This window comes from Sus scrofa, chromosome Y, assembly GCF_054392235.1.
Source record: "Sus scrofa isolate SSC_HxYL_T2T_F1_AM1 chromosome Y, Sscrofa_HxYL_maternal_Yorkshire_Landrace_v2.0, whole genome shotgun sequence".
Classification (NCBI taxonomy): domain Eukaryota; kingdom Metazoa; phylum Chordata; class Mammalia; order Artiodactyla; family Suidae; genus Sus; species Sus scrofa.
In genome coordinates, this window is record NC_139402.1 from 7,612,326 (window position 1) to 7,635,692 (window position 23,367).

General features: G+C 46.2%; 1 protein-coding gene across 12 annotated transcripts in view; it reads left to right on the top strand.

Moving 5' to 3' along the window:
* Positions 1–23,367, top strand: part of STS (steroid sulfatase) — a 209,823-nt gene that overhangs the window by 113,327 nt on the left and 73,129 nt on the right. For all 12 annotated transcript variants that reach the window (XR_014836017.1, XM_085008991.1, XM_085008995.1 and 9 more), the window contains one exon: positions 21,109–21,245. Coding sequence is in view for 11 of the 12 variants with exons in the window: in XM_085008991.1 (XP_084865117.1) it covers positions 21,109–21,245 (137 nt within the window). In the remaining variant the exon portion in view is untranslated. The remainder of the gene's footprint in view (positions 1–21,108; positions 21,246–23,367) is intronic.

The following is a 23,367-nucleotide window of genomic DNA, read 5'->3' on the forward strand; positions in this document are numbered from 1 at the left end:
CACTCTTAGAGAGGTAGATAATGAGCCCACCGTATGTTATAGGCTGTACAGTCGTTCAAGGGACAGGTCATCCCTAATATACTTTAATTGGCAAGAAATCCTTGTTCCTCCGACAGGTAGGAATGACCTGAAGATTTCTTAGCGGTACTTGGTCGTCGTCCTGACATGCCCTGAATGAAGGGTCCTTGTCACCCTGCTTTCTCCCTTGCTGCGACTGCTTGGATGCTTTGTAAAGCAGATCCAGCCCGGGTGCCCAGCGTGGGGCCTGTTTGAGGGTCACCAGCACTGGTTTCGTGACCCACCTGCACATTATCTCAAGCACATTTCACACCCATCATGCTTACATGCAGCCCAAGGACCCTGGGAGATGCGTAAGGAGCTGTCTTCTTGGGGACCCATCTGAGGCTCAGAACCCTGGCATGTTGGCAAAAGCCTGGCAGGTAAAAGTTGATAGTCGGTCACAACCCACATCTGACTCTGTGACGATGCTGCTGCATGGACCATGATGAGCTGGCTGCCTTCTTGGCTTCCACATCTGCTCCACCCACTTTCCCCTGAGGTCCCGGTGTGGATTCTCTGGAAGAGTCCTAAAGAATTGAGTGCCCCGTGTCCACGCGAAAAGTTCAGGTCCTGTGCCCCAAAGGACATCATGCTTGGGAATTCCTTTTTTTTTTAAAATTGTTATTTCCCCAATACATTATTTTTTTTCTGCTGTGCAGCATGGTGACCCAGTTACACATACATGTACACATTCTCTTTCCTCCCGTGATCATGCTCCATCGTAAGTGACCAGACATAGTTCTCAGTGCGACACAGCAGCATCTCATCGCTAATCCACCCCAAAGGCAATCGTTTACATCTGTTCACACCAAGCACCCCATCCACCCCACTCCCTCCCCCTCCCCCTTGGCAACCACAAGTCTATTCTCCACGTCCATGATTTTCTTTTCTGTATGCCTGGAAATTCTTAAACTCTCACAGTAAGTACAGTCCTTACTGTGGTGAGGGAGGAGAACCGTTTGGGAATTCTGCAAAGAAATAAAGGCTGCATGGTGAGGGGTGAGTTTAGCAAATTAATTTTATTGCTGAGGTATGGAGTTGCCGTCGTGTGGTTCAGGGGTTAACGAACCTGACTATCCGTGAGGATGCGGGGTCAATTCCTGACCTCACTCAATGGGTTAAGGATCCTGTGTTGCTGTGGCTGTGGTGTAGACAGGCAACTGCAGCCCCGATTCACTAACTCCTAGTCTGGGAACTTCCATATGCCACAGATGTGGCCCTAAAAAGACACACACACACAATTTATTGCTGAGGCAGGTTTTTATTTGTTTTTTGTTTTGTTCTGTTTTGTTTTTTTGTCCAGGCCCCAGGCATGTGGAAGTTCCCAGGCCAGGGATCAAACGCACGCCATAGCAGCGATCGGAACAGGTGCAGTGACAACTTAACCCACTTACACCTTAACCCACTGCACCACCAGGTTTACTCCCCTGAGGTAGTTTTTTAGTTCAAGTTGAACTACATTTAAAAAGGTGCGATGCCAGCAGGCAGAAGGAGATGCCCATTTTCCCATCGTCCTCTGTAGGGTGAGGCGAACTTGCGGCGTTTGGCTGCGTGAAGAGCCCGATGTCTTGGCCCCATCCTTCCTGAGTTCACCACAAATGGCGTTTTGTGGCTAGAAACGCATTTTAGCTGAGAGGAACCATGCTGTGTTTCTCTGCCAGTAAAGACACGTTCACTCCAAAGAGGACAAACGGCGTTTTGTGGCTGGGAAAAGCATTTTAACTGAAAGGAACCATGCTGTGTTTCTCTGCCAGTAAAGACAGGTTCACTCCAAAGAGGAAATTTTCCAAAATGAGGATGACTTTATACACACCCAGGCCTTCTGTGCAGCTTAGGGTATCCAGTCACTAGCGTCATAAATTCGTAGGAAATTTACCACGAGTGTTCTTTTCTCCAGGTCCTGGTTTATGGAAGTTGTATCAACGTATTCTCTCTCTCTCTCTCTCTCTCTCTCTCTCTCTCTCTCTCTCTCTCTCTCTCTCTCTCTGTGTGTGTGTGTGTGTGTGTATTTTTAAAGGCTCTGACCAGGAGTTCCCACTTTGTCTCAATGGGTTAAGAACCTGACTAGTATCCATGACGATGCGGGTTCAATCCCTGGCCTCGCTCAGTGGGTCTAGGATCTGCTGTTTCCACAAGCTGTGCTGTAGGTCGCACACGCAGCTCGGATCCCGAGTTGCTGTGGCTGTGGTGCAGGCCTGCAGCTGTAGCTCCCATTTGACCCCTAGCCTGGGAACGTTCATATGCCGCAGGTGCGACCATAAACAAAAAGGCTATAATCAGAAATGTAATACATATGTCCTTTAGAGACTGCTGGAAAACAAATCCAAAGTTTATCAGTGACGTGAAGTTCTAGTTTTCATCTCTGATTCCCCAGCGCTGTAAGATCCCCTCTTGCTGACTTCACCAGCCCTGAACCCTGACCCCTCTCCCCAGGGAAGTCATATGACGTCAGAATCAAGTATGAGTACATAGGGCAGAAAACAGCCGCCGGAAAAGGTCCCAGCCTTGGACCTTAGACCGTCAAGTCCTTCTTCCATAGGTTGGGAGTTTTAGTTCTACTGAAAGGCTCAAAGATATTGTTAGGAATATTCCTTAAGGAGGAACCAGGACCCTGCCCCAAAGCTGCTCTGCTGTCTCCTGACGGCTCCTCCCTGGTCTCTGCATCCCCTCCCTTCCCTGATGAGCAGCGGTCCTTTGGAGCTCAGAGAAGGTCATGGAGGCTGAAGCTTATTCCCTAAAAACAAGACACAAGGCACAGAAAGGATCGAGTGCCCAGGGGCCCCAGGACACTCGCTCCGTCACATTCCCCGCTTTTCTTGGATATTCCTCAGCCTCGAGGAGAACAGGTGTTGGGCAAGACAGGGAGTAATTTTGGATAGGGATGTGACTCATCAGCTCAGGAAAGGAACTCAGTTTTAGGGGGACGTCGTTGTATTTTATTTATTTATTTATTTTTTAGTGGGACTTCATTTTTGTTTTTTTTATTTTTTATTTTTATTTTTTATTTTTTGGTCTTTTTTGCTTTTTCTAGGGCCGCTCCCACAACATATGGAGGTTCCCAAGCTAGGGGTCTAATTGGAGCTGTAGCTGCCGGCCTACACCAGAGCCACAGCAACGCAGGATCCAAGCCACATTTGCAACCTATACCACAGCTCACGGCAATGCCAGATCCTTAACCCACTGAGCAAGGGCAGGGATCGAACTTGCAACCTCATGGTTCCTAGTCAGATTCGTTCACCACTGCGCCACGACGGGAACTCCAAGGGACTTGGTTTTTAAATCCCCACTTCTGTTTTATCTTCCCCACGTCTTCCAGGGTACAGGGGCAGCGACCGCTCTGGCTACTTCCTGATGAAATGGGGTGTAGTCCTGCCTCAGTTTGGGGAATGGATACCAAATTAGAAAGAAACCTCTTCAATTTTTGAAAATTGAGCTCTTTTTTTTTTAGCCCTAGGCCCCCATACTGAGTGTATGCTCCATATTGCTGTGTGCTCCATGCCTTAGAAGGGACCCCAGTTATGCTCACCTCCCAGCTTCTCTCTGGGTGAGCTTGAGGGCTGTCTGCTCACATCCTTTGAGTGTTTCTTGCCTGGCTCCAGGCTGGTCATCTGTAGAGTGGATGACATAGCTTTATATCGTGCATCGAAGTCCTGACAGAGGTATCCCAAACACAGCACACTGATGTGATGGGGTAACACAGGCTCTCTTCTTTGTTTTCCAAGGGGGTGCTCGCCCACTGTGCTGTACCCCCCTCCTTTGGGAGCACTCCTGAGCAGTTGGTGTCATGGACTAAGCCAGGCTTTCCTTGGCTGCTTCCAGAACAAGTCATGATGAAGCCTGAGGCTAGATGGTCCCTTCTCATCTCACATCTGTGTTGTCCCCAGAGATGGCCTCCTAGGGACGCTTATGTATGCTTAACTGGAGCCTTCTCCAAAGGAAGGGGCTCAGTCTTGAAAGCTTCTGGGCTCCAGCAGTGCAAAGAATGAGCAGTGCCTCTTGTCAGTTTGTTTTGAGTCTGTCATCTTTGCCAGGGGCCAAAGGACGGGAAGGGGGCAGGGAGAGCAAGAAGAGAAGCAGCAGCAGGAGGAGCAGAAGCAGAAGAAGAAATAGAAGAGGGGGAGGAGGAAGAGGAGGAGAGAAACAAAAGCAGCAGAAGAAGCAGAAGAAGCAGCAGCAATAAAAGATGTAGCAGCATGAGAAGAAGCAGCATCCAGAAAAGACAAAGAAGAGGAAGGAGGAGGAGGAGCATAAAGAGAAGAAGCTCAGGAGAAGCAGAAGCAGTAGTAGAAGAAGCAGCAGCAGAAGAAGAAGCAGTAGCAGGAGAAGCAACAGGAGAAGTAGCATCCAGAGAAGAAGCAGCAGCAGCAGGAGAAGAAGCAGCATCCAGACAAACAGCAGCAGCAGCAGCAGGAGAAGCAGCAGCAGCAGGAAAAGCAGCTGCAGCAGGAGAAGCAGCAGCAGTAGCAGAAGGAGTCACTCAGATCACTGTCCGTCTCTTCTGGTAACTGAAAAGAAACATGGCTGATCTACCAGCGGCGATGTGGAAATCCGTCTCCTTCTTTAGTGGCACATTTCCTATTATAACCGTTTCAATTGTGGCTTCTTTTTTTTTTTTTTTTTTTTTTTTTTTTTTTTTTTTTTTTTTTTTTTTTTTTTTTTTTTTTTTAATTTTATTTTCCCACTGTACAGCAAGGGGGTCAGGTTATCCTTACATGTATACATTACAATTACAGTTTTTCCCCCACCATTTCTTCTGTTGCAACATGAGTATCTAGACATAGTTCTCAATGCTATTCAGCGGGATCTCCTTGTAAATCTATTCTAAGTTGTGTCTGATAAGCCCAAGCTCCCGATCCCTCCCACTCCCTCCCCCTCCCATCAGGCAACCACAAGTCTCTTCTCCAAGTCCATGATTGATTTTCTTTTCTGAGGAGATGTTCATTTGTGCTGGATATTAGATTCCAGTTATAAGTGATGTCATATGGTATTTGTCTTTGTCTTTCTGGCTCATTTCACTCAGTATGAGATTCTCTAGTTCCATCCATGTTGCTGCAAATGGCATGATGTCATCCTTTTTAATGGCTGAGTAGTATTCCATCGTGTATATATACCACATCTTCCGAATCCAATCCTCTGTCGATGGACATTTGGATTGTTTCCATGTCCTGGCTATTGTGAATAGTGCTGCAATGAACATGCGGGTGCATGTGTCTCTTTTAAGTAGAGCTTTGTCCGGATAGATGCCCAAGAGTGGGATTGCAGGGTCATATGGAAGTTCTATGTATAGATTTCTAAGGTATCTCCAAACTGTTCTCCATAGTGGCTGTACCAGTTTACATTCCCACCAACAGTGCAGGAGGGTTCCCTTTTCTCCACAGCCCCTCCAGCACTTGTTATTTGTGGATTTATTAATGATGGCCATTCTGACTGGTGTGAGGTGGTATCTCATGGTAGTTTTGATTTGCATTTCTCTTATAATCAGCGATGTTGAGCATTTTTTCATGTGTTTGTTGGCCATCTGTATATCTTCCTTGGAGAAATGTCTATTCAGGTCTTTTGCCCATTTTTCCATTGATTGATTGGTTTTTTTGCTGTTGAGTTGTATGAGTTGCTTGTATATTCTAGAGATTAAGCCCTTGTCAGTTGCATCATTTGAAACTATTTTCTCCCATTCTGTAAGTTGTCTTTTTGTTTTCTTTTGGGTTTCCTTTGCTGTGCAAAAGCTTTTCAGTTTGATGAGGTCCCATGGGTTTATTTTTGCTCTAATTTCTATTGCTTTGGGAGACTGACCTGAGAAAATATTCATGATGTTGATGTCAGAGAGTGTTTTGCCTATGTTTTCTTCTAGGAGTTTGATGGTGTCCTGTCGTATATTTAAGTCTTTCAGCCATTTGGAGTTTATTTTTGTGCATGGTGTGAGGGTGTGTTCTAGTTTCATTGCTTTGCATACAGCTGTCCAGGTTTCCCAGCAATACTTGCTGAATAGACTTTCCTTTTCCCATTTGATGTTCTTGCCTCCCTTGTCAAAGATTAATTGACCATAGGTGTCAGGGTTAATTTCCAGATTCTCTATTCTGTTCCATTGGTCTGTCTGTCTGTTTTGATACCAGTACCACACTGTTTTGATGACTGTGGCTTTGTAGTATTTCTTGAAGTCTGGGAGAGTGATGCCTCCTGCTTGGTTTTTGTTTCTCAGGATTGCTTTGGCGATTCTCGGTCTTTTGTGGTTCCATATAAATGTTTGGATTGTTTGTTCTAGTTCTGTGAAAAATGTCATGGGTAATTTGATAGGGATTGCATTGAATCTGTAGATTGCTTTGGGTAGGATGGCCATTTTCACAATATTGATTTTTCCAATCCAGGAACATGGAATATCTTTCCATTTTTTTACATCTTCTTTGATTTCTTTGATTAAGGTTTTATAGTTCTCGGCCTATAGGTCCTTTACCTCTTTGGTTAGGTGTATTCCGAGGTATTTGATTTTGTGAGGTACAATTTTAAAAGGTATCGTATTTTTGTATTCCTTTTCTAATGCTTCATTGCTGGTATACAGAAATGCAACTGACTTCTGAATGTTAATCTTATATCCTGCCACTTTGCTGAATTTATTAATCAGTTCAAGGAGTTTTGGGGTTGAGTCCTTAGGGTTTTCTAGGTATAGAATCATGTCATCTGCATACAGTGACAGTTTGATCTCTTCTCTTCCTATATGGATGCCTTTGATTTCTTTTGTTTGTCTAATTGCTGTGGCTAAGACTTCCAAAACGATGTTGAAGAGCAGTGGTGAGAGTGGGCATCCCTGTCTTGTTCCAGATTTGAGTGAGAAGGCTTTCAGTTTTTCCCCATTGAGGATTATATTTGCTGTGGGTTTATCATAAATGGCTTTGATTATATTCAGGAATGTTCCCTCTATACCCACTTTGGCGAGGGTCTTGATCATGAATGGATGTTGAACTTTGTCAAATGCTTTTTCTGCATCTATTGAGATGATCATATGATTTTTGACCTTTTTTTTGTTAATGTGGTGTATGATGTTGATTGATTTGCGTATGTTGAACCATCCTTGTGAACCTGGGATGAACCCAACCTGGTCATGGTGTATAATTTTTTTGATATGTTGTTGGATTCGGTTGGCTAAGATTTTGTTGAGAATTTTTGCATCTATATTCATCAATGATATTGGGCGATAGTTTTCTTTTTTGGTGGTATCTCTGCCTGGTTTTGGAATGAGGGTGATGGTGGCCTCATAGAATGTCTTTGGGAGTATTCCTTCTTCTTCAACCTTTTGAAAGAGTTTAAGGAGGATGGGCACCAATTCCTCTTTATATGTTTGATAGAATTCACCTGTGAAGCCATCTGGTCCTGGGCTTTTATTTGTAGGGAGTGATTTTATGACCTCTTCAATTTCATTTCTGGTGATTGGTCTGTTCAGTTGGTCTGTTTCTGCTTGATTCAGTTTTGGCAGGCTGTAAGATTCTAGAAAATTGTCCATTTCTTCCAGATTGTCAAACTTATTGCCATATAGTTGTTCATAGTATTCTCTTATGGTTTTTTGTATTTCTGCTGTATCCGTTGTGATTTCTCCTTTTTCATTTATAATTTTGGTGATTTGGGTTCTTTCTCTCCTCTTTTTAGTGAGTCTGGCCAGGGGTTTATCAATTTTGTTCACCTTTTCAAAGAACCAGCTCTTGGTTTTATTAATTTTCTCTATTGTTTTTTGAGTCTCTATTTTATTGATTTCTTCTTTGATCTTTACAATTTCCTTCCTTCTGCTGACTTTAGGACTTCTTTGTTCTTCTTTTTCTAATTCATTTAGGTGGAGGGTTAAGTTGTCAATTTGGGATCTTTCTTCTTTTTTGAGAAAGGCCTGTATTGCTATAAATTTCCCTCTGAGCACTGCTTTCGCAGCATCCCATAGATTTTGAGAGGTTGTGTCTTCATTATCATTTGTTTCAAGATAGTTTTTAATTTCCTTCTTGATTTCCTCATTGACCCATTGGTTTTTTAGTAGCATGTTGTTTAGTCTCCATGGAGTAGGTTTTTTCTCTTTCCTTTTCCCATGGTTGATTTCTAATTTCATGGCATTGTGGTCAGAGAAGATACTTGAGATAATTTCTATGCTCCTAAATTTATTGAGATTCGCTTTATGTCCCAATATGTGGTCGATTCTTGAGAATGTTCCATGAGCATTTGAGAAGAATGTGTATTCTGATTTTTTTGGATGTAGTGTCCTGAAGATATCAATTAAGTCTAACTTTTCTATTGTTTCCTTTAGGATCTCTGTTGCTTTATTGGTTTTCTGTCTAGAGGATCTGTCCATTGATGTGAGGGGGGTATTTAGGTCTCCTACTATGATTGTATTCTCATCAATATCTCCCTTTATGTCTGTTAATATTTGTTGTATGTATCTGGGTGCTCCTATGTTTGGGGCATATATGTTGATGATAGTAACATCCTCTCCTTGGATGGATCCCTTAATCATTAAATAGTGTCCTTCTTTGTCTTTCTTTATGTCTTTTGTTTTAAAGTCTATTTTGTCTGATATGAGCGTTGCAACTCCTGCTTTTCTGTCATGTCTATTGGCATGAAATACTTTTCCCCAGCCTTTCACTTTCAATCTATATGTATCTTTTGTCCTAAGGTGAGTTTCTTGTAGGCAGCATATTGAAGGTTTTTGCCGTTTTATCCACTCAGCCATTCTGTGTCTTTTGATTGGGGCATTCAGTCCATTGACATTTAAGGTGATAATTGATAGATGATTATTTATTGCCATTTGATCCTCGTGTTCCAGTTGATTCTATGGTTCTCCATTCTTCCTTTCTTTTTTTTTTTTTTTTTTTTTTTTTTTTTGGTTGGATGGTCTCCTGTTATTATCTGCTTGAGTGTATTTTTTTTTCATTTTTTGCAAATGCAATATTTGGTTTTGGCTTGTGGTTGCCCTGTTTTTTAAGTATGCTAACCCCTTCCCATAATTGTGTGTTTTAGCCTGATGGTCCTGTAAGTTCAAACACTTCATTATTATATTAAAATTAAGAAGAGAGACATACATACAAACAAAAAGGATTATTTACCTCCTAACATCCCTTGCCCACATTTTATGGTTTTGATGACTCTTTTATTTTTTTCTTTTTAATTTTATTTTGTTTGAAGCATGTTCATGATTAAATCTGTATGCTGGCTTATTTGAATGACTGCTCTCTGATTGTATCTTCCTCTGTCCTAGTTCTTCCTCTTCTTCTTCTTCTTTTTTTTTTTTTTTTTTCTTTTCTTTTTTCTTCCCTTTCCTTCCTTTCTTTTGGTTTAGAGAAGCCCTTTCAATATTTCCTTTAACCTGGGTTTTGTGTTGCTGTATTCTTTAAGTTTTTGTTTGTTGGGAAAAATTTTTATTTCCCCTTCTATTTTAAATGATATTCTTGCTGGATAAAGTATTCTAGGTTGCATATTTTTTCCTTTGAGCACTTTAAATATCTCTTGCCATTCCCTCCTGGCCTGTAGTGTTTCTGTAGAGAAATCAGCTGATATTCTTATGGGGGTTCCCTTGTAGGTAACATTCTGTTTTTCTCTTGCTGCCTTTAGGATCCTCTCTTTATCACTAACTTTTGCCATTTTTATTATGATGTGTCTTGGTGTGGGTCTGTTTGGGTTCAGTTTGTTTGGGGCCCTCTGTGCTTCTTGTATCTTGAATCCAGTATCCTTTAGATTTGGGAAGTTTCCAGCGATAATTTCTTCAAATATATTTTCCATTCCCTTATCTTTTTCTACTCCTTCTGGAATTCCTATTATGCGTAGATTGGCTCGTTTTATATTATCCCATAGGTCTCTTATATTGCTTTCCAGTTTTTTGATTCGGTTTTCTGTCTGTTGACCAGATTGAGTGATTTCCATTATTCTATCTTCCATATCACTGATTCGTTCTTCTGCATTATTCATTCTGGTTTTTACTGCCCCTAGTTCAGTTTGCATCTCTGCAAATGAATGTTCTAGTTTTTCTTGGCTCCTCCTTATATTTTCTAGCTCCTTTCTGAGGGTATCTGCATTGCTGTTCATATCTTCTCTTAATTCCTTCAGTATTTTCACTATTTCTCTTTTGAACTCCAGGTCTGTCAGACTGCAGAGATCAGTTTCATTGTTGACTGTTTTAGGTGAGTTCTCCTGTTGGTTTGACTGGGGGTGGTTTCTCAGCTTCTTCATCTTGCTTGTTGTCTTCTTTCTCCTGAGGGAGTTGTACTCTCCGTTATCGGGTAGTGTTTGCCTTGTCACTGCCGTGGAATATTTCCTGAGGGCTGTCGTTGTTGGTCAATCTTTTTTTTGAGGCAGTGTGGCTTTTCTGGAGTGTTGATGGGACTAACAGTGTTTCTTTGAAGCAAAGGAGGACTTCCTGAGGGCAGACAGGACTGGGAGGTCCACCCCACGATGGTAGCAGATTTCACTTGGTTCTCAGCACCCCCTGGGGTCTTGGGCGGGTAGCAGGGCCCTTGGAGACTCAAGAGGTTCCTCCCCAGGGCAGCCCGATTCAGAAAGACCGTCTGAGATCTTTTCCCGATTCCGCCAGGCTTGTTGCAGCTTTTCTGGGCTGCAGGGGGTCCTGCCTGGAGCTGGCAGTCCTATGCAGCTGGTCCACTAGGTCTCAGCACCCCTTGGGGTCTTGGGCGAGTAGCAGGGCCTTTGGAGACTCAAGAGGCTCCTCCCCAGAACAGCCCGACTCAGAAAGACCGTCTGAGATCTTTTCCCAATTCGGCCAGGCTTGTTGCAGCTTTTCTGGGCTGCAGGGGGTCCTGCCTGGAGCTGGCAGTCCTATGCAGCTGGTCCACTAGGTCTCAGCACCCCTTGGGGTCTTGGGCGGGTAGCAGGGCCCTTGGAGACTCAAGAGGCTCCTCCCCAGGGCAGCCCGATTCAGAAAGACCGTTTGAGATCTTTTCCCGATTCGGCCAGGCTTGTTGCAGCTTTTCTGGGCTGCAGGGGGTCCTGCCTGGAGCTGGCAGTCCTATGCAGCTGGTCCACTAGGTCTCAGCACCCCCTGGGGTCTTGGGCGGGTAGCAGGGCCCTTGGAGGCTCAAGAGGCTCCTCCCCAGGACAGCCCGACTCAGAAAGACCGCCTGAGATCTTTTCCCGATTCCGCCAGGCTTGTTGCAGCTTTTCTGGGCTGCAGGGGGTCCTGCCTGGAGCTGGCAGTCCTATGCAGCTGGTCCACTAGGTCTCAGCACCCCTTGGGGTCTTGGGCGGGTAGCAGGGCCCTTGGAGACTCAAGAGGCTCCTCCCCAGGGCAGCCCGATTCAGAAAGACCGTTTGAGATCTTTTCCCGATTCGGCCAGGCTTGTTGCAGCTTTTCTGGGCTGCAGGGGGTCCTGCCTGGAGCTGGCAGTCCTATGCAGCTGGTCCACTAGGTCTCAGCACCCCCTGGGGTCTTGGGCGGGTAGCAGGGCCCTTGGAGGCTCAAGAGGCTCCTCCCCAGGACAGCCCGACTCAGAAAGACCGTCTGAGATCTTTTCCCGATTCCGCCAGGCTTGTTGCAGCTTTTCTGGGCTGCAGGGGGTCCTGCCTGGAGCTGGCAGTCCTATGCAGCTGGTCCACTAGGTCTCAGCACCCCTTGGGGTCTTGGGCGGGTAGCAGGGCCCTTGGAGACTCAAGAGGCTCCTCCCCAGGGCAGCCCGATTCAGAAAGACCGTTTGAGATCTTTTCCCGATTCGGCCAGGCTTGTTGCAGCTTTTCTGGGCTGCAGGGGGTCCTGCCTGGAGCTGGCAGTCCTATGCAGCTGGTCCACTAGGTCTCAGCACCCCCTGGGGTCTTGGGCGGGTAGCAGGGCCCTTGGAGACTCAAGAGGCTCCTCCCCGGGGGAGCCCGTCTCAGAAAAACCGTCGGAGAATTAGGTCGATCTATTCACGGCCTGGCTAGGCTTGTTCTAGCTTTTCTGGGCTGCAGGCCTTTTCTAGGGGGCTGGTGGTGTTTGGTGCTGCTCTGTGGAAGTGTAGCCCCTCCAAAGGGCAAGCAGGCCTGTGCAGGGAGAGCCCCTGCGGTGGTAGGCTTCAGGCAATTGTTGAGGCCAGCCCTCCTGGATGGCAGGCAGCCCCAGGTTCGGCGAGAGCGTAGGGGGTGGCGGGGGTGGGGGGAGGGAATGCACTGGGAAGCACAGCTTTCTGCTAGCTAGCGGGCCTGTAAGCTTGCTGTGGCGTGGGGGGTATTCTATGGGGACCCACCCCTTCTTCTCTCCCCTCCCCAGCACGGGCGCAGACCAGGCTCTTCTCCCAGGTTCCCTCTGAGGCGGCTTTCCACTTCCCCGCCCCTAGAGTATTGCTCCCTTCCTCTGCGACAGCTTTGTTTTCTAGTCTCTCAGGCAGTCTCTGCCCCGTCAAATGGTTTAGAGACCTCCCAAGCAGTTTCCGCTCTTCCCCGCCCCCCTAGCCCGGGGACTAATCTCTGGAGCCGAGGTCTCGGTGCCCAGCCCCCACCCAGGCGGCGCCCCCCGGCCCTTTCTTGGGGACTAACCTTCGGAGGCGAGGTCTCGGTGCCCAGCCCCAACCCAGGCGTCCCCCGGCCCCCTCTCGGGGACCAACCTTCAGAGCTGAGGTCTCGGTGCCCAGCCCCCACCCAGGCGTCCCCCGGCCCTTTCCCGGGGACTAACCTCTGGAGCCGAGGATTCGGTGCCCAGCCCCCACCCAGGCGTCTCAATTTTTGGTGACTGTGCCCGTAGTTCAGATGGTCCGTTGGGTTCTTGATCGTTTTTCCGTACTCCGACTTACTGCTACACTCTTCTCTGCATCTGGAGATTCCTCCGGTTCGTTTGATCTTTCCCCCGTAGGAGACTTTCCAGGGTGCGGGATCCCTTTCTCCTCCGCAGTTCCCTTTCGGGAGCGCCTGTCCCGCTCGGATTCACCTTCTCTCACTCTCCTCTTTTCTCCCGTTCTGCCCAATAATGTCACGAACTTCTTGCCGTTATTGGAGTTTAGGTTCCTCTGCCAGCGATTGGTTGTTGTTCTGTGCGAGTCATTTCTTCTGTAGATGTGCTTTTTTTGTTGTGTTTGTGGGAGAGGGCGAGCGTGTCCCCCTACTCCTCCGCCATCTTGTCCTCCTCCACCAATTGTGGCTTCTTTTGTGTCCCCTGAAACGTAGGGAACTTTGAATCTTTCTTGCCACCACAGATGTTCAGTATCTTCCACTCTCTGGGTTAAGATATTTAAGGAGTGAATGCTGGGTCCTTTAAAAGCAGAAGAGGGAAGAACCTTTACCCCACCTGTTCCGTGGTGGGGCGCACGGGCACAGCCTGGCACCGTCTCTGGCATTCAGATGGGCAAAGCGGGTTGAGAGCGACTGGTGCCTGAAGTCTGGCATCCTCAGTTTATCCCATGGTGGGTACAGAGCCGCATAGTCTGTAGGCATGTCACCGAGCCACAGGCAAGGCTGTCCGTGAAGGACTGTCTCACAGGCAGGATCTGCCGTGCTGCTGCATGGATGAGCCTGTTATGGGGAGGCTGGGCTGCTTCTCAGAGCTGGAGGGACCCAGCTAAAGTCCCAAGACTGAAGTCAGGGCAGCATCTTCAGTGTCGTGCCACAAACCCACTTTCAGACCCGGGTATCTCTCCCTTCTCCCTCTGGTTTTGAGGGGAAGAGGGGGAATTCATCATTTTCCCATCTTCACATTTATATTTATATCTTTACTCCCCTATGGGCATGAAATGAGCACATGCTCCTTTGACCTAGTAAAGCAGCATAAAAATGGAGAATGTAGAAAGTTGAAATTATTGCCAGTCTTCACGCCCCCATCTCCCCCCCCACACACACACACATACTATTTGCCCTGCTTTTAGTGGCATCCTTCCGTTAGTGCTGAAAGCCCATGTAGATATATTCTGAATGAGAAAATGGTTTGGGGCCATGTGCCAAGGTACTGGGCTTTAGCTCCCAGGTAGATGCCCAGGTTCATCTGTGCCACTGTCCCAGTCTCTGAATATCATATGGGGACAGTAGCTCAGACAGGGACACAGTTATGCGAAGCGTTTCACGTATGCTGACTTGTGGCAGGAACTTGGCATCTCTCTCCCTCCATCTCTTTCTCCCTCCCCTTTATCCATCCTTTCATGCCCTCCAATGCGGCACTGAAAGCAGCCGAGACCAGTTTTCAACAGTCCTGTCTGAACTGTGGGTTGCTGGTGGCAGAGTCTTGTCCAGCATGGCTTTCTGTTGTCAGTGGCTGGTGTCGTGGGCACAGCATAGATGGGAAAGGCTGGGATGTAGGCAGTAGAACAGCTGGACCTGTCCATTGGTGTGCATGCAGGGCACTGGTCATTCGGGCCCCAGCTGGGGGCTGTTGACACCGATCTCTGGCTTACACCGCTGTTTCATCACCAGCACCCGAGGGCTCTGGGAGGGAATCCATGCTGTCCCTCTTCCCATGCCACTTGCTACCTGCGCTGACCCGGGTGGAGGACACCCGTTGAATAATAAAGGTCAGCCTCTCAGAAGGTGGATTTGATATTCAAGACCTTGTGGCTGACAGAAGAAAAAATAACGCCTCGTGAAATCTTCCCTAGATTTCACTCCCCCATGGACAGGATATAAATCTTCCGATTCTGAGATTGAAGTGATTGCAGGTTGCTGGGAAGAAGCAGCACTTGCCCGTCTGTATTTCTAACACATAGAGGGATGGCCCGCAGCCGCTGAAAGTTCTATCTTTTCGCACAGCGTGTGAGGCGGCGGCAGTAAATTTTCAGACAAGTTGTTTACTGAAGGGCTCTGGCTAATAAAAAAGGAGTTAAGCTGTTAGAACTCTCGATCTCGCCAACTTGCTCAAGTGTCATTAAGTTTTCAAGGTTGTAGAGAGGAAGAGGGACCCGGGCATTCTGGACAAGCCCAGCCCTGAGGACAGTGGCCTTTCCCGCGCTCTTAAAGGATGGGAGTGAGCAAATGCAGGTCCCCTGAGAGCCAGCTCCCCATCAAATCCCGGGATGTGTGCAGGGCAGTGATGACGGTGCAGCCCACATGCTCCTCCTGCTCCACTGACCACGCCTCTGTTCCCGGATGCTCCATCTTTGCCGTTTGCTGTTTTTTTTGCAAGCTGGTTATATGCCCCTAAATGTTCCTGGATTTGTGTCTGTGTATAAAACCTAATCTGTCTGCTTGGACATCTAGTACCTCGGCTGGCGTCTGTGATAAGGGAATCTTCTAGGTGGTAGAAAGAAGACAGAAAAATAGTTCCATACCTAGGTGCTTAGTTACACTTTTTTTTTCTCCCCTTTTTATGGCTGCACTCCAGCACATGGGAATTCCCAGGCTAGGGGTCGAATTGGAGTTGCAGCTGCCAACCTGTGCCACACACCACAGTAACACTGGATCTGAGCGTGTCTGTGACTTCTATCACAGCTCATGGCAACACGGGATCCTTAACCAACTGAGCGAGGCCGGTGATGGAACCTGCATCCTCCGAGAGAGATGGCATCAGGTTCTTAACTCAGTGAGCCACAGTGGGAACTCCTGGTGCTTATTTATGATCAGCACATGAGTAGCCTCTCTCTTTTCACTGAGGACTGTCCTGCATTCCAAGGCCAAAGGTACATTCATGGTTGATGATTAGACCTCAGAGTGGTGCCTCTTGGACTCATCTTGATTCCTCCCACTGTGCTTTTTATGAAGGATGTTGATGTTGGGCTCCCTTACTTGCTCGTGGTCCCAATTTTAGCCTTTCTTATTTCTCACCTCCACCTCGAGTTTTAAAATGTGTCCATCATGGGATCCCTGTGATTATAAAATGCTGCTGATGCTGATTGCTGCCTCTTGCATGGCTTTTCTTGGTTTCCAAGTTGTCGGGTGTCCAGTAGCACTTCACTCTCTGCACGTCCTGCCGCTCACGTCCTATGTGTCCAGCTACGCGTGTATATGTCTTTGGGAGACTGACTTGCCAGCCTGTCTCACCTCTTTTCCTTCACTCGAAGTCTAAAGAGAGGACTTCCCATTGTGGTGCCGTGGAAATGAACCTGACTCATATCCCTGAGGGTGCAGGTTCGATCCCTGGCCCTGCTCAGTGAGTTAAGGATCCAGCATTGCCGTGAGCTGTGGTATAGGTCGCAGATGCGACTCAGATCCTGCGTTGCTCTGGCTGTGGTGTAGGCTGGCAGCTGCAGCTCCAGTTTGACTCCTAGCCTGGGAACTTCCATGTGCTGCAGGTGTGGACCTAAAAAGCAATAAAAAAAAAAAAATCTAAAGATAAGTGGGATGGCAGATGAGCCTCAGATGTCAGTGAAATTGTACCCATGCATCATGGAACTGTTTATTTAGGGAAGAGTAGAAAGAGTGTGATTTCATGTTCATTCGGGGACATCCAGGCCAGTTTTTAGGGCTCTCATCTGCTTCTTGAGAAGGGGTAGAGTTTGGCCTGGTGAAATAAACTCGCCACCAGAATGACTAGGATGGGAGTGGAGCCAGGACATGGCCTAGCCTGGCTTCGTTTTAGTATTTTCAGGTTACTGAAGGGAGTGTACCAGAGTTCCCTTTGTGGCTCAGCAGTAACAAACCTGACCAGTATCCACAAGGACATGGGTTTGATCCCTGACCTTGCTCAGTGGGTTAAGGATCTAGCATTGCCGTGTGCTGTGGTGTAGGTTGCAGATGAGGCTCGGATCCCAGGTTGCTGAGGCTGTGGTGTCAGCTGGCAGCTGTAGCTCTGATTAGACCCCTGTTCTGGGAAACTCCATATGCCGCAGATGCAGCCCTATAAAGACAAAAAAAAAAAAAAAAAAGTGTGTACCTTTCCAGGTAGCCAAGAAGGTGCCTTTGGTACATGTTTTTGTGGGAAGATTGTCAGCCATGGTGCGCGCCCCTGTGCTCTGTGTTCATCTCTCCTCTTCTTTCTGAGAAGTGACCTTGAGGGCTCTAATGGCTTGTAGGTTCTAACTGACCTGCCGTCAAATTCCAGGAGAAGCGGGAAAAGCCACTTGCAACCTCCCCCCGTCGCCTTTTCTGCTTTCTTGGTCATGAAATAGTAACCATATTCCTACATTTCATACTCTTGTAAAAGAAAAAAAGAGTGACGGAATTCATCACCAAGCATTGGATCCATAAAAGACTCTTCAAATCATTAACAACCTGCTGAATTTGCTCTGTTTTCAGAGAGCGGGAGGTGCCTGACTCACGCAGAGTGTGGTATTGGGTGCTTATGTTCTGTTTCAAAAAATGAGGGACCTTGAAAGGGTGATAACCAGGAGTTGCTGCTGTGGCTCAGCAGGTTAAGAACCTGCCAGTGTCCATGAGGATGCAGGTTCCATCCCTGGCCTCGCTCAGTGGGTTAAGGATCCAGCGTTGCTGCAAGCTGCAGCGTCGTTTGCAGATGTAGCTCGGATTCAGTGTGGCTGTGCCTGTAGCTGTGGTAGGGGCCGGCAGCTGCAGCTCCAATACAACCCCTAGCCTGGGAACTTCCATATGCTGCGGGTGTGGCTGTAAAAAGAAAAAAAAAAAGTGTGATACGCAGGTGACGGCAGCAGTTGCCTGCCGTGTGCGATAGGGGCTGAAGGAGCCTGAGCTATGAAGAAATGAAAAGTGTGTTTAGAAGCGTGTCATCTCTTTGTCGGAGCTCAAGTTCAGGCACCTGTGATACAGAATTCTAAATTTGAAATGGATCAGACACAACTTAGAATAGATTTACAAGGAGATCCTGCTGAGTAGCATTGAGAACTATGTCTAGATACTCATGTTGCAACAGAACAAAGGGTGGGGGAAAAAAAAAAGGTATACATGTAAGGATAACTTGATTCCCTTGCTGTGCAGTGGGAAAATTAAAAAAAAATAAATTAAGGAAGAAACACACACACACACACAAAAATAAAATAAATTTGAAATGGTTTTGCTTATCACGAGGGGTGTGGGTATGAAGTAAACACAGACCAGCAGCACTGATTGAATTAAAGACATGATTCATTTTAGAGCATTTGCTTGTTTGCAGAGATGCCAGAGGCCATGGCCCGATCTCTTCCAGGTGGTCAGTGGCTCCTGACTTAGGTCAGACCTTCAGAGATGTCAGACATGCACATACAGCCCTACATGGATGATATTTATAATGTGTACCATGCTCATGTATACATGAGATTTATAATAAACTGATTTATATAGGTATATATAAAATATTACCTTGTATGCAAAATGTATAATATACATATTAACTTATACACAGTATTTGTAGATTTATTTATATATAATATGTAGGCATATATTAATTTATATTCAATGTCTATAATATATTTATATGTAATGTTTATCCATGTATGCTATGTTTACATATATAATATTTATTCATGTATGCTATATTGATTTATATATAATATATACATGTATAATACATTGATTTATATGCAATATTTATACATATATAATATGTTAATTTTAATATCATGTATATACATGAATATATAGTAATTTATATTTATACATGTATACTATATGTTTATATATAATTATATATAACACTAATTTATTGTAGTATTTATACATGTATACTCTATAAATTCATATATATTGATACATGCATAATGTATTCACATATATATTTATTCATATATACTGCATTAATTTATATGCACTATTTATACACGTGGAATATATTTATATGTATTTATACACATGAGTTATATGTAATTTTATACACATACACATTTATAGATTAATTTATATATAATACATATATAACATAATATACATATATAATAATATAATATATCCATATATATGTTATAATACCTTCCCTAGAGCAACTTTTCCATGAACGATGTTGCATTGTTGAGTTCCAAGTACATCCCCGAAGGGTTAAATCCAAAAGAGCCAGTGCAGTGTTCACTTGACCAGCAGAGGTTCATGGAACTGATGCGACCTGCCAGTCACCATGCTGGGGCCAGGAACGCAGGGACGTACATGAGGCGCCCCGGCCAGTGGTCTGGTGGGAGAAGGAGAGCTTCTAAATGATGCTTGGGTAGAGCGGCAAATGCCGTATTAGCAATGGCACAAAGATCATAGGTCACTCCTATGTGGCAGCTCATAAACACGATACAAAGTAACTTATTCATAAAACAGAAACAGACTCTGAGATTTCAAAACCAAACGTAGGGTTACCAAAGGGGAAGTGTTGGGGGAAGGGGGACATTGGGAGGTTGGGGTTGACATATACACACTACTATGTATAAAATAGATTTGAACCAAGGACCTACTGTGGAGCACAGGGAAATCTCCTCAATACTGTGTCGTCTAATAACCTGGATGGGGAAAGAAGCTGAGAAAGTCTATGTGTGCGTGTATAACTGATTCGCTTTGCTACCCACCTGAAACTAGCACAATAGTATAAGCCAACTCTACTCCAATAAAATTTGGAGATTAAGAGGGATTGCATTCATTCTCGCATTCATGCATTCACTCCCCTCTTACTTGTGCCAGTAGCCTTCAAAAGGGTGGGCACTCACAGTTCCCTTTCAGCCGAAATTGCTCTGCTTGTCAGGACCAAGGTGACAATGGAAGCTAGTATGTGCTGGGCAGACGTTGCCGTTAAGTGCATTGCTCAGAGGTCCACTCGGTGTCAGGAGGAAGCAATGTGACTCCCTGATGCCTCTGAGCAGACTCGGGTGTGAACCCCTGACCTCTGGCCGTGTCCATAGTGCCAGGCACTCGTCCCAAAGGGGCACACGTCGACCATGGCTGGCAGTTCCCCGGCATCTGTGCATTCTCATCCTTTCTAGCCGCCTGGGTCTAGGTGCAGTCTGAGCTAGGAGCTGCACCTGCCATCTGTCCATCTCTCTCAGCTCAAGAACAAATTCAGTTCCAAGAATGTTCCCCTTACCTTCACAAATCCAGGGTTAACCATGAAGTTTCTTCCAGGATGCTTATTCTGTGGTAGATGGTGTGACAGCACACAGAGTTGAATTGACATGGGTATAACTGGGTGACAACTCTTTACTAGGTAGGAGAGCACGTGTGTATGTGCATGTATGTGCGTGCACATATTCCAGAGAAAATATTCTTTGTAATTGTTAAGTGATTTTTATTTTTTCCATTGTCGTTGGCTTACAGTGTTCTGTTCATTTTCTACTGTATATCAAAGTGACCCAGTCACATACATAGATATACTTTTTTCTCCTTCTTAAATTTTTTTTTAAAAATGTTATTGTAGTCCTTTTACAACATTGTGTGAATTTCTGCTGTACAGCAGTGGGATCCAGTCCTACATATACATACACATTTTTTTTCTTGCATTATCTTTTGTCGCGTTCCACCACAAGTGACTAGAGAGAGTTCCCTGTACTCTACAGTCTTTTAACTTTTTTTGAAGTTTATTGACGTAGCGTTGATTTACAAGGTTGCGCTCATTTCTGCTCTACCGCCAAGGGATTGATCCACGTGCACACACCCATGCTGTTTCAGATTCTTTTCCCACCTAGATGACCAGAGACTATTGGGTGGAGTTCTCTGTGGTATAGTGCTTTGAAGATGCTTGCTTTCTTAGTAACCTCACAGAGGGAAGAATAAAATTCAAGAAAGCTGGCCCTTTTCCAATGCATTTCTTCCCAAGTTGCATCCTTGGAGGACCTCTCAAGCCTGTCACACTTGCCTGCAGATCTCTCGAGGGTCCAGTGACTCATCTAAGGAGACTTCCTTTTCCCTGAGTAAGAGTTTTTTTGTGTGTCTTCTCAGGGTCGCACCTGCAGCACATGGAAGTTTCCAGGCTAGGGGTCGAATCGGACCTGCAGCTTCCAGCCAGCATCACAGCTACGGCAGTTGCTGGATCTGAGCTGCATCTGCAAAGGACGCCACTGTTCACGTCGACACCAGATCCTTAATCCACTGAGTGGGGCCAGGAATCAGATCTGCATCCTCATGGATACTAGTTGGGTTCCTTACCCCTGAGCTGTAACAGGAACTCTCCCCCGCCCCCCAGCTCCCATCCCCTGCGTTAGAGATGTAATGTTTGGCATCCTGGGTGGTGGTTCCTGAATTTTCAAAGGGGTATCGTGTCATCCCAGCTTCACCCTCATCAGAATGGTGGTCCACGTGCTTATTTTGCCCTTGGATGTGTTTTCTTTCCAGGAATGCGGAGAGCCCTTTCCTGCTCGTCCTGTCCTTCCTGCATGTTCACACAGCCCTCTTCTCATCCAAGATCTTTGCCGGCAAAAGCAAACACGGCGCTTACGGGGACGCAACCGAGGAAATGGACTGGAGTGTGGGTATGTGCGCTTGTCGTCAGCCTGAGCTTCCGATGTGGCTGAGTCTTCTCCTGCTTGTTGCTTTTTCCCTCTGAGTTTCCACCTCTGTCCCTGGTGCCTTCAGAAGCAGCATAGGCATCTGGTTTTTGTGTTTCAAAAAAGATAAGCCAACAGACACTTGTTGGCCTTCCCGTGGTGGCTCAGTGGGTTAAGAACCCGACAGAGTGTCTGTGAGGATGCAGGTTCCATCCCTGGCCTGACCTCGCTCGGTGGGGGAAGGATCTGGCCTTGCTGCAGACTGTGCAGGTGGCAGAGGCAGTTCGGATCCACCGTGTCTGTGGTTACGGTGTAGGTCTCGACTGCAGCTGCAGTTTGAACCCTAGCCCAGAAACGTCCATAGGCTGCAGGTGTGGCCCTAAAAAGAAAGAAAAAACAAAACAAAACAAAACCACTCATTGTGAACAGTAAACAGAGTGTCAGAAGGCTCTTACCCTGAGTGCGTGATTGTGGTTGCCCGTGGATATGGCACCAGGGGGTCATGGGCTGGTGATCAAAGAGATTTTTGAAGAAAAGGACTCCAAGCATTAATCCTCATCACCCCTTTCAGCAGTTACAGGTGACAAAGCCCTTGTCTTTAGCAGAGTGAGGTATGGGGTGGGTTTGAGGGGACAGAGGGCTTGCAGGGGCTGCAGTCCTGGGAGGAATGTCCTTGCAGGAGCCATGGGGTCTCCCGTGGATGCTGGGTGGACCCACCATGTTTCCTCCGTCTCCAGCTGTGTTCTTGCTGCATCTGAGCATGTCGACGTTGCCTTGCCCTCTGTGTCTCTGGTCCAGAAGCAGCCTCGCCCATTGCGGAAAAAGGGGGCGTGCTTTTGTAGAAGCACTGGGAACGCTTCCCACTGAGGTTTCCATTTGAAAATGGGTCCTGCACAGCTACACGAGGAGGATCACCGTGAAGGCGGGTGCTTTGTTCTGCACAGCCAGGCGGCTGGGGTCTCTCTCACAGAGGGTTGGGGAAGGCGGCGTGTAGAGGCTAAGCCAAGGGATGGAAAAATCTGTGGGCTCTGAGCGTCTCGTTCCGTTCCTGTCTGCCCTGGCCATGCCTCTGATAGAAACACACATGCTCCATCTGGACAAAACGCAGTCCATGGTGTCATCAACCAGGTTGCCTGAGATTTCCGTTTATTTCCTTCCTTGTCCTTTTCTCCCCTCTCTCGGTCTTCCTTCCTTTCGTTGGGCACGGAATTGATCGTGTTTGCATCTCGATGGTTTGGAGATACTCGACTGTGGCCACAGAGTTTTCTTTGTTGGTTTGTGGTAAGAAAAAATGGAACGTGGTGAGGGTCACAGGCAGACATGCGTTTATTTTTTTTCCTTGAGGTATTTCTTTTAAAGACATTTATTCAAGTATAGTGGATTTATAATGTTTCTTCAGTTTTTCTGCTGTATCGCAAAGTGACACAGTCATGGATATATATCCATTCCTCTTCTCATACTATCGTCCATCGTGGTCTACCCCAAGAGACTGGGTATCGGGTATCGTTCCCTGTGCTGGACAGCAGGACCTCATTGCTTATCCATTCCCAGTGTAATAGTTGGCATCTGTGGATCCCAAACTCCCCCATTCATCCCACTCCCTCCCCCTTGGCAACTGTAGGTGCGTTCTCCGGGTCCATGAGTTTGTTTCTGTTCTGTAGATAGGTTCATTTGTGCCATATTTTAGATTCCACAGATAAGTGACATATTACTTACAGTATTTGTCTTTCTCTTTTGGGCTTAATTCACTTAGTATGAGAGTCTCTAGTTGCATCCATGTTGCTGCCCATGGCATGATTTTGTCCCTTTATATGGCTAAGTGGTATTCCATTGTGGATATGTATCACAGCTTCTTTATCCATGCCTTTGTTGATGGACATTTAGGTTGTTTCCATGTCTTGGCTATTGTGAATCATGCTGCAGTGAACATACGAGTGCCAGTATCTTTTTCAAAGAAAGTTTTATCCATATATATATATATGCCCACGAGTGGGATTGCTGGGTCATACGGTTGTTTTATATTTAGTTTTCTGAGGTAGCTCCATACTGTTTTCCATAGTGGTTGTACCAATTTATATTCCCACCAACAGTGTAGGAGAGTTCCTTT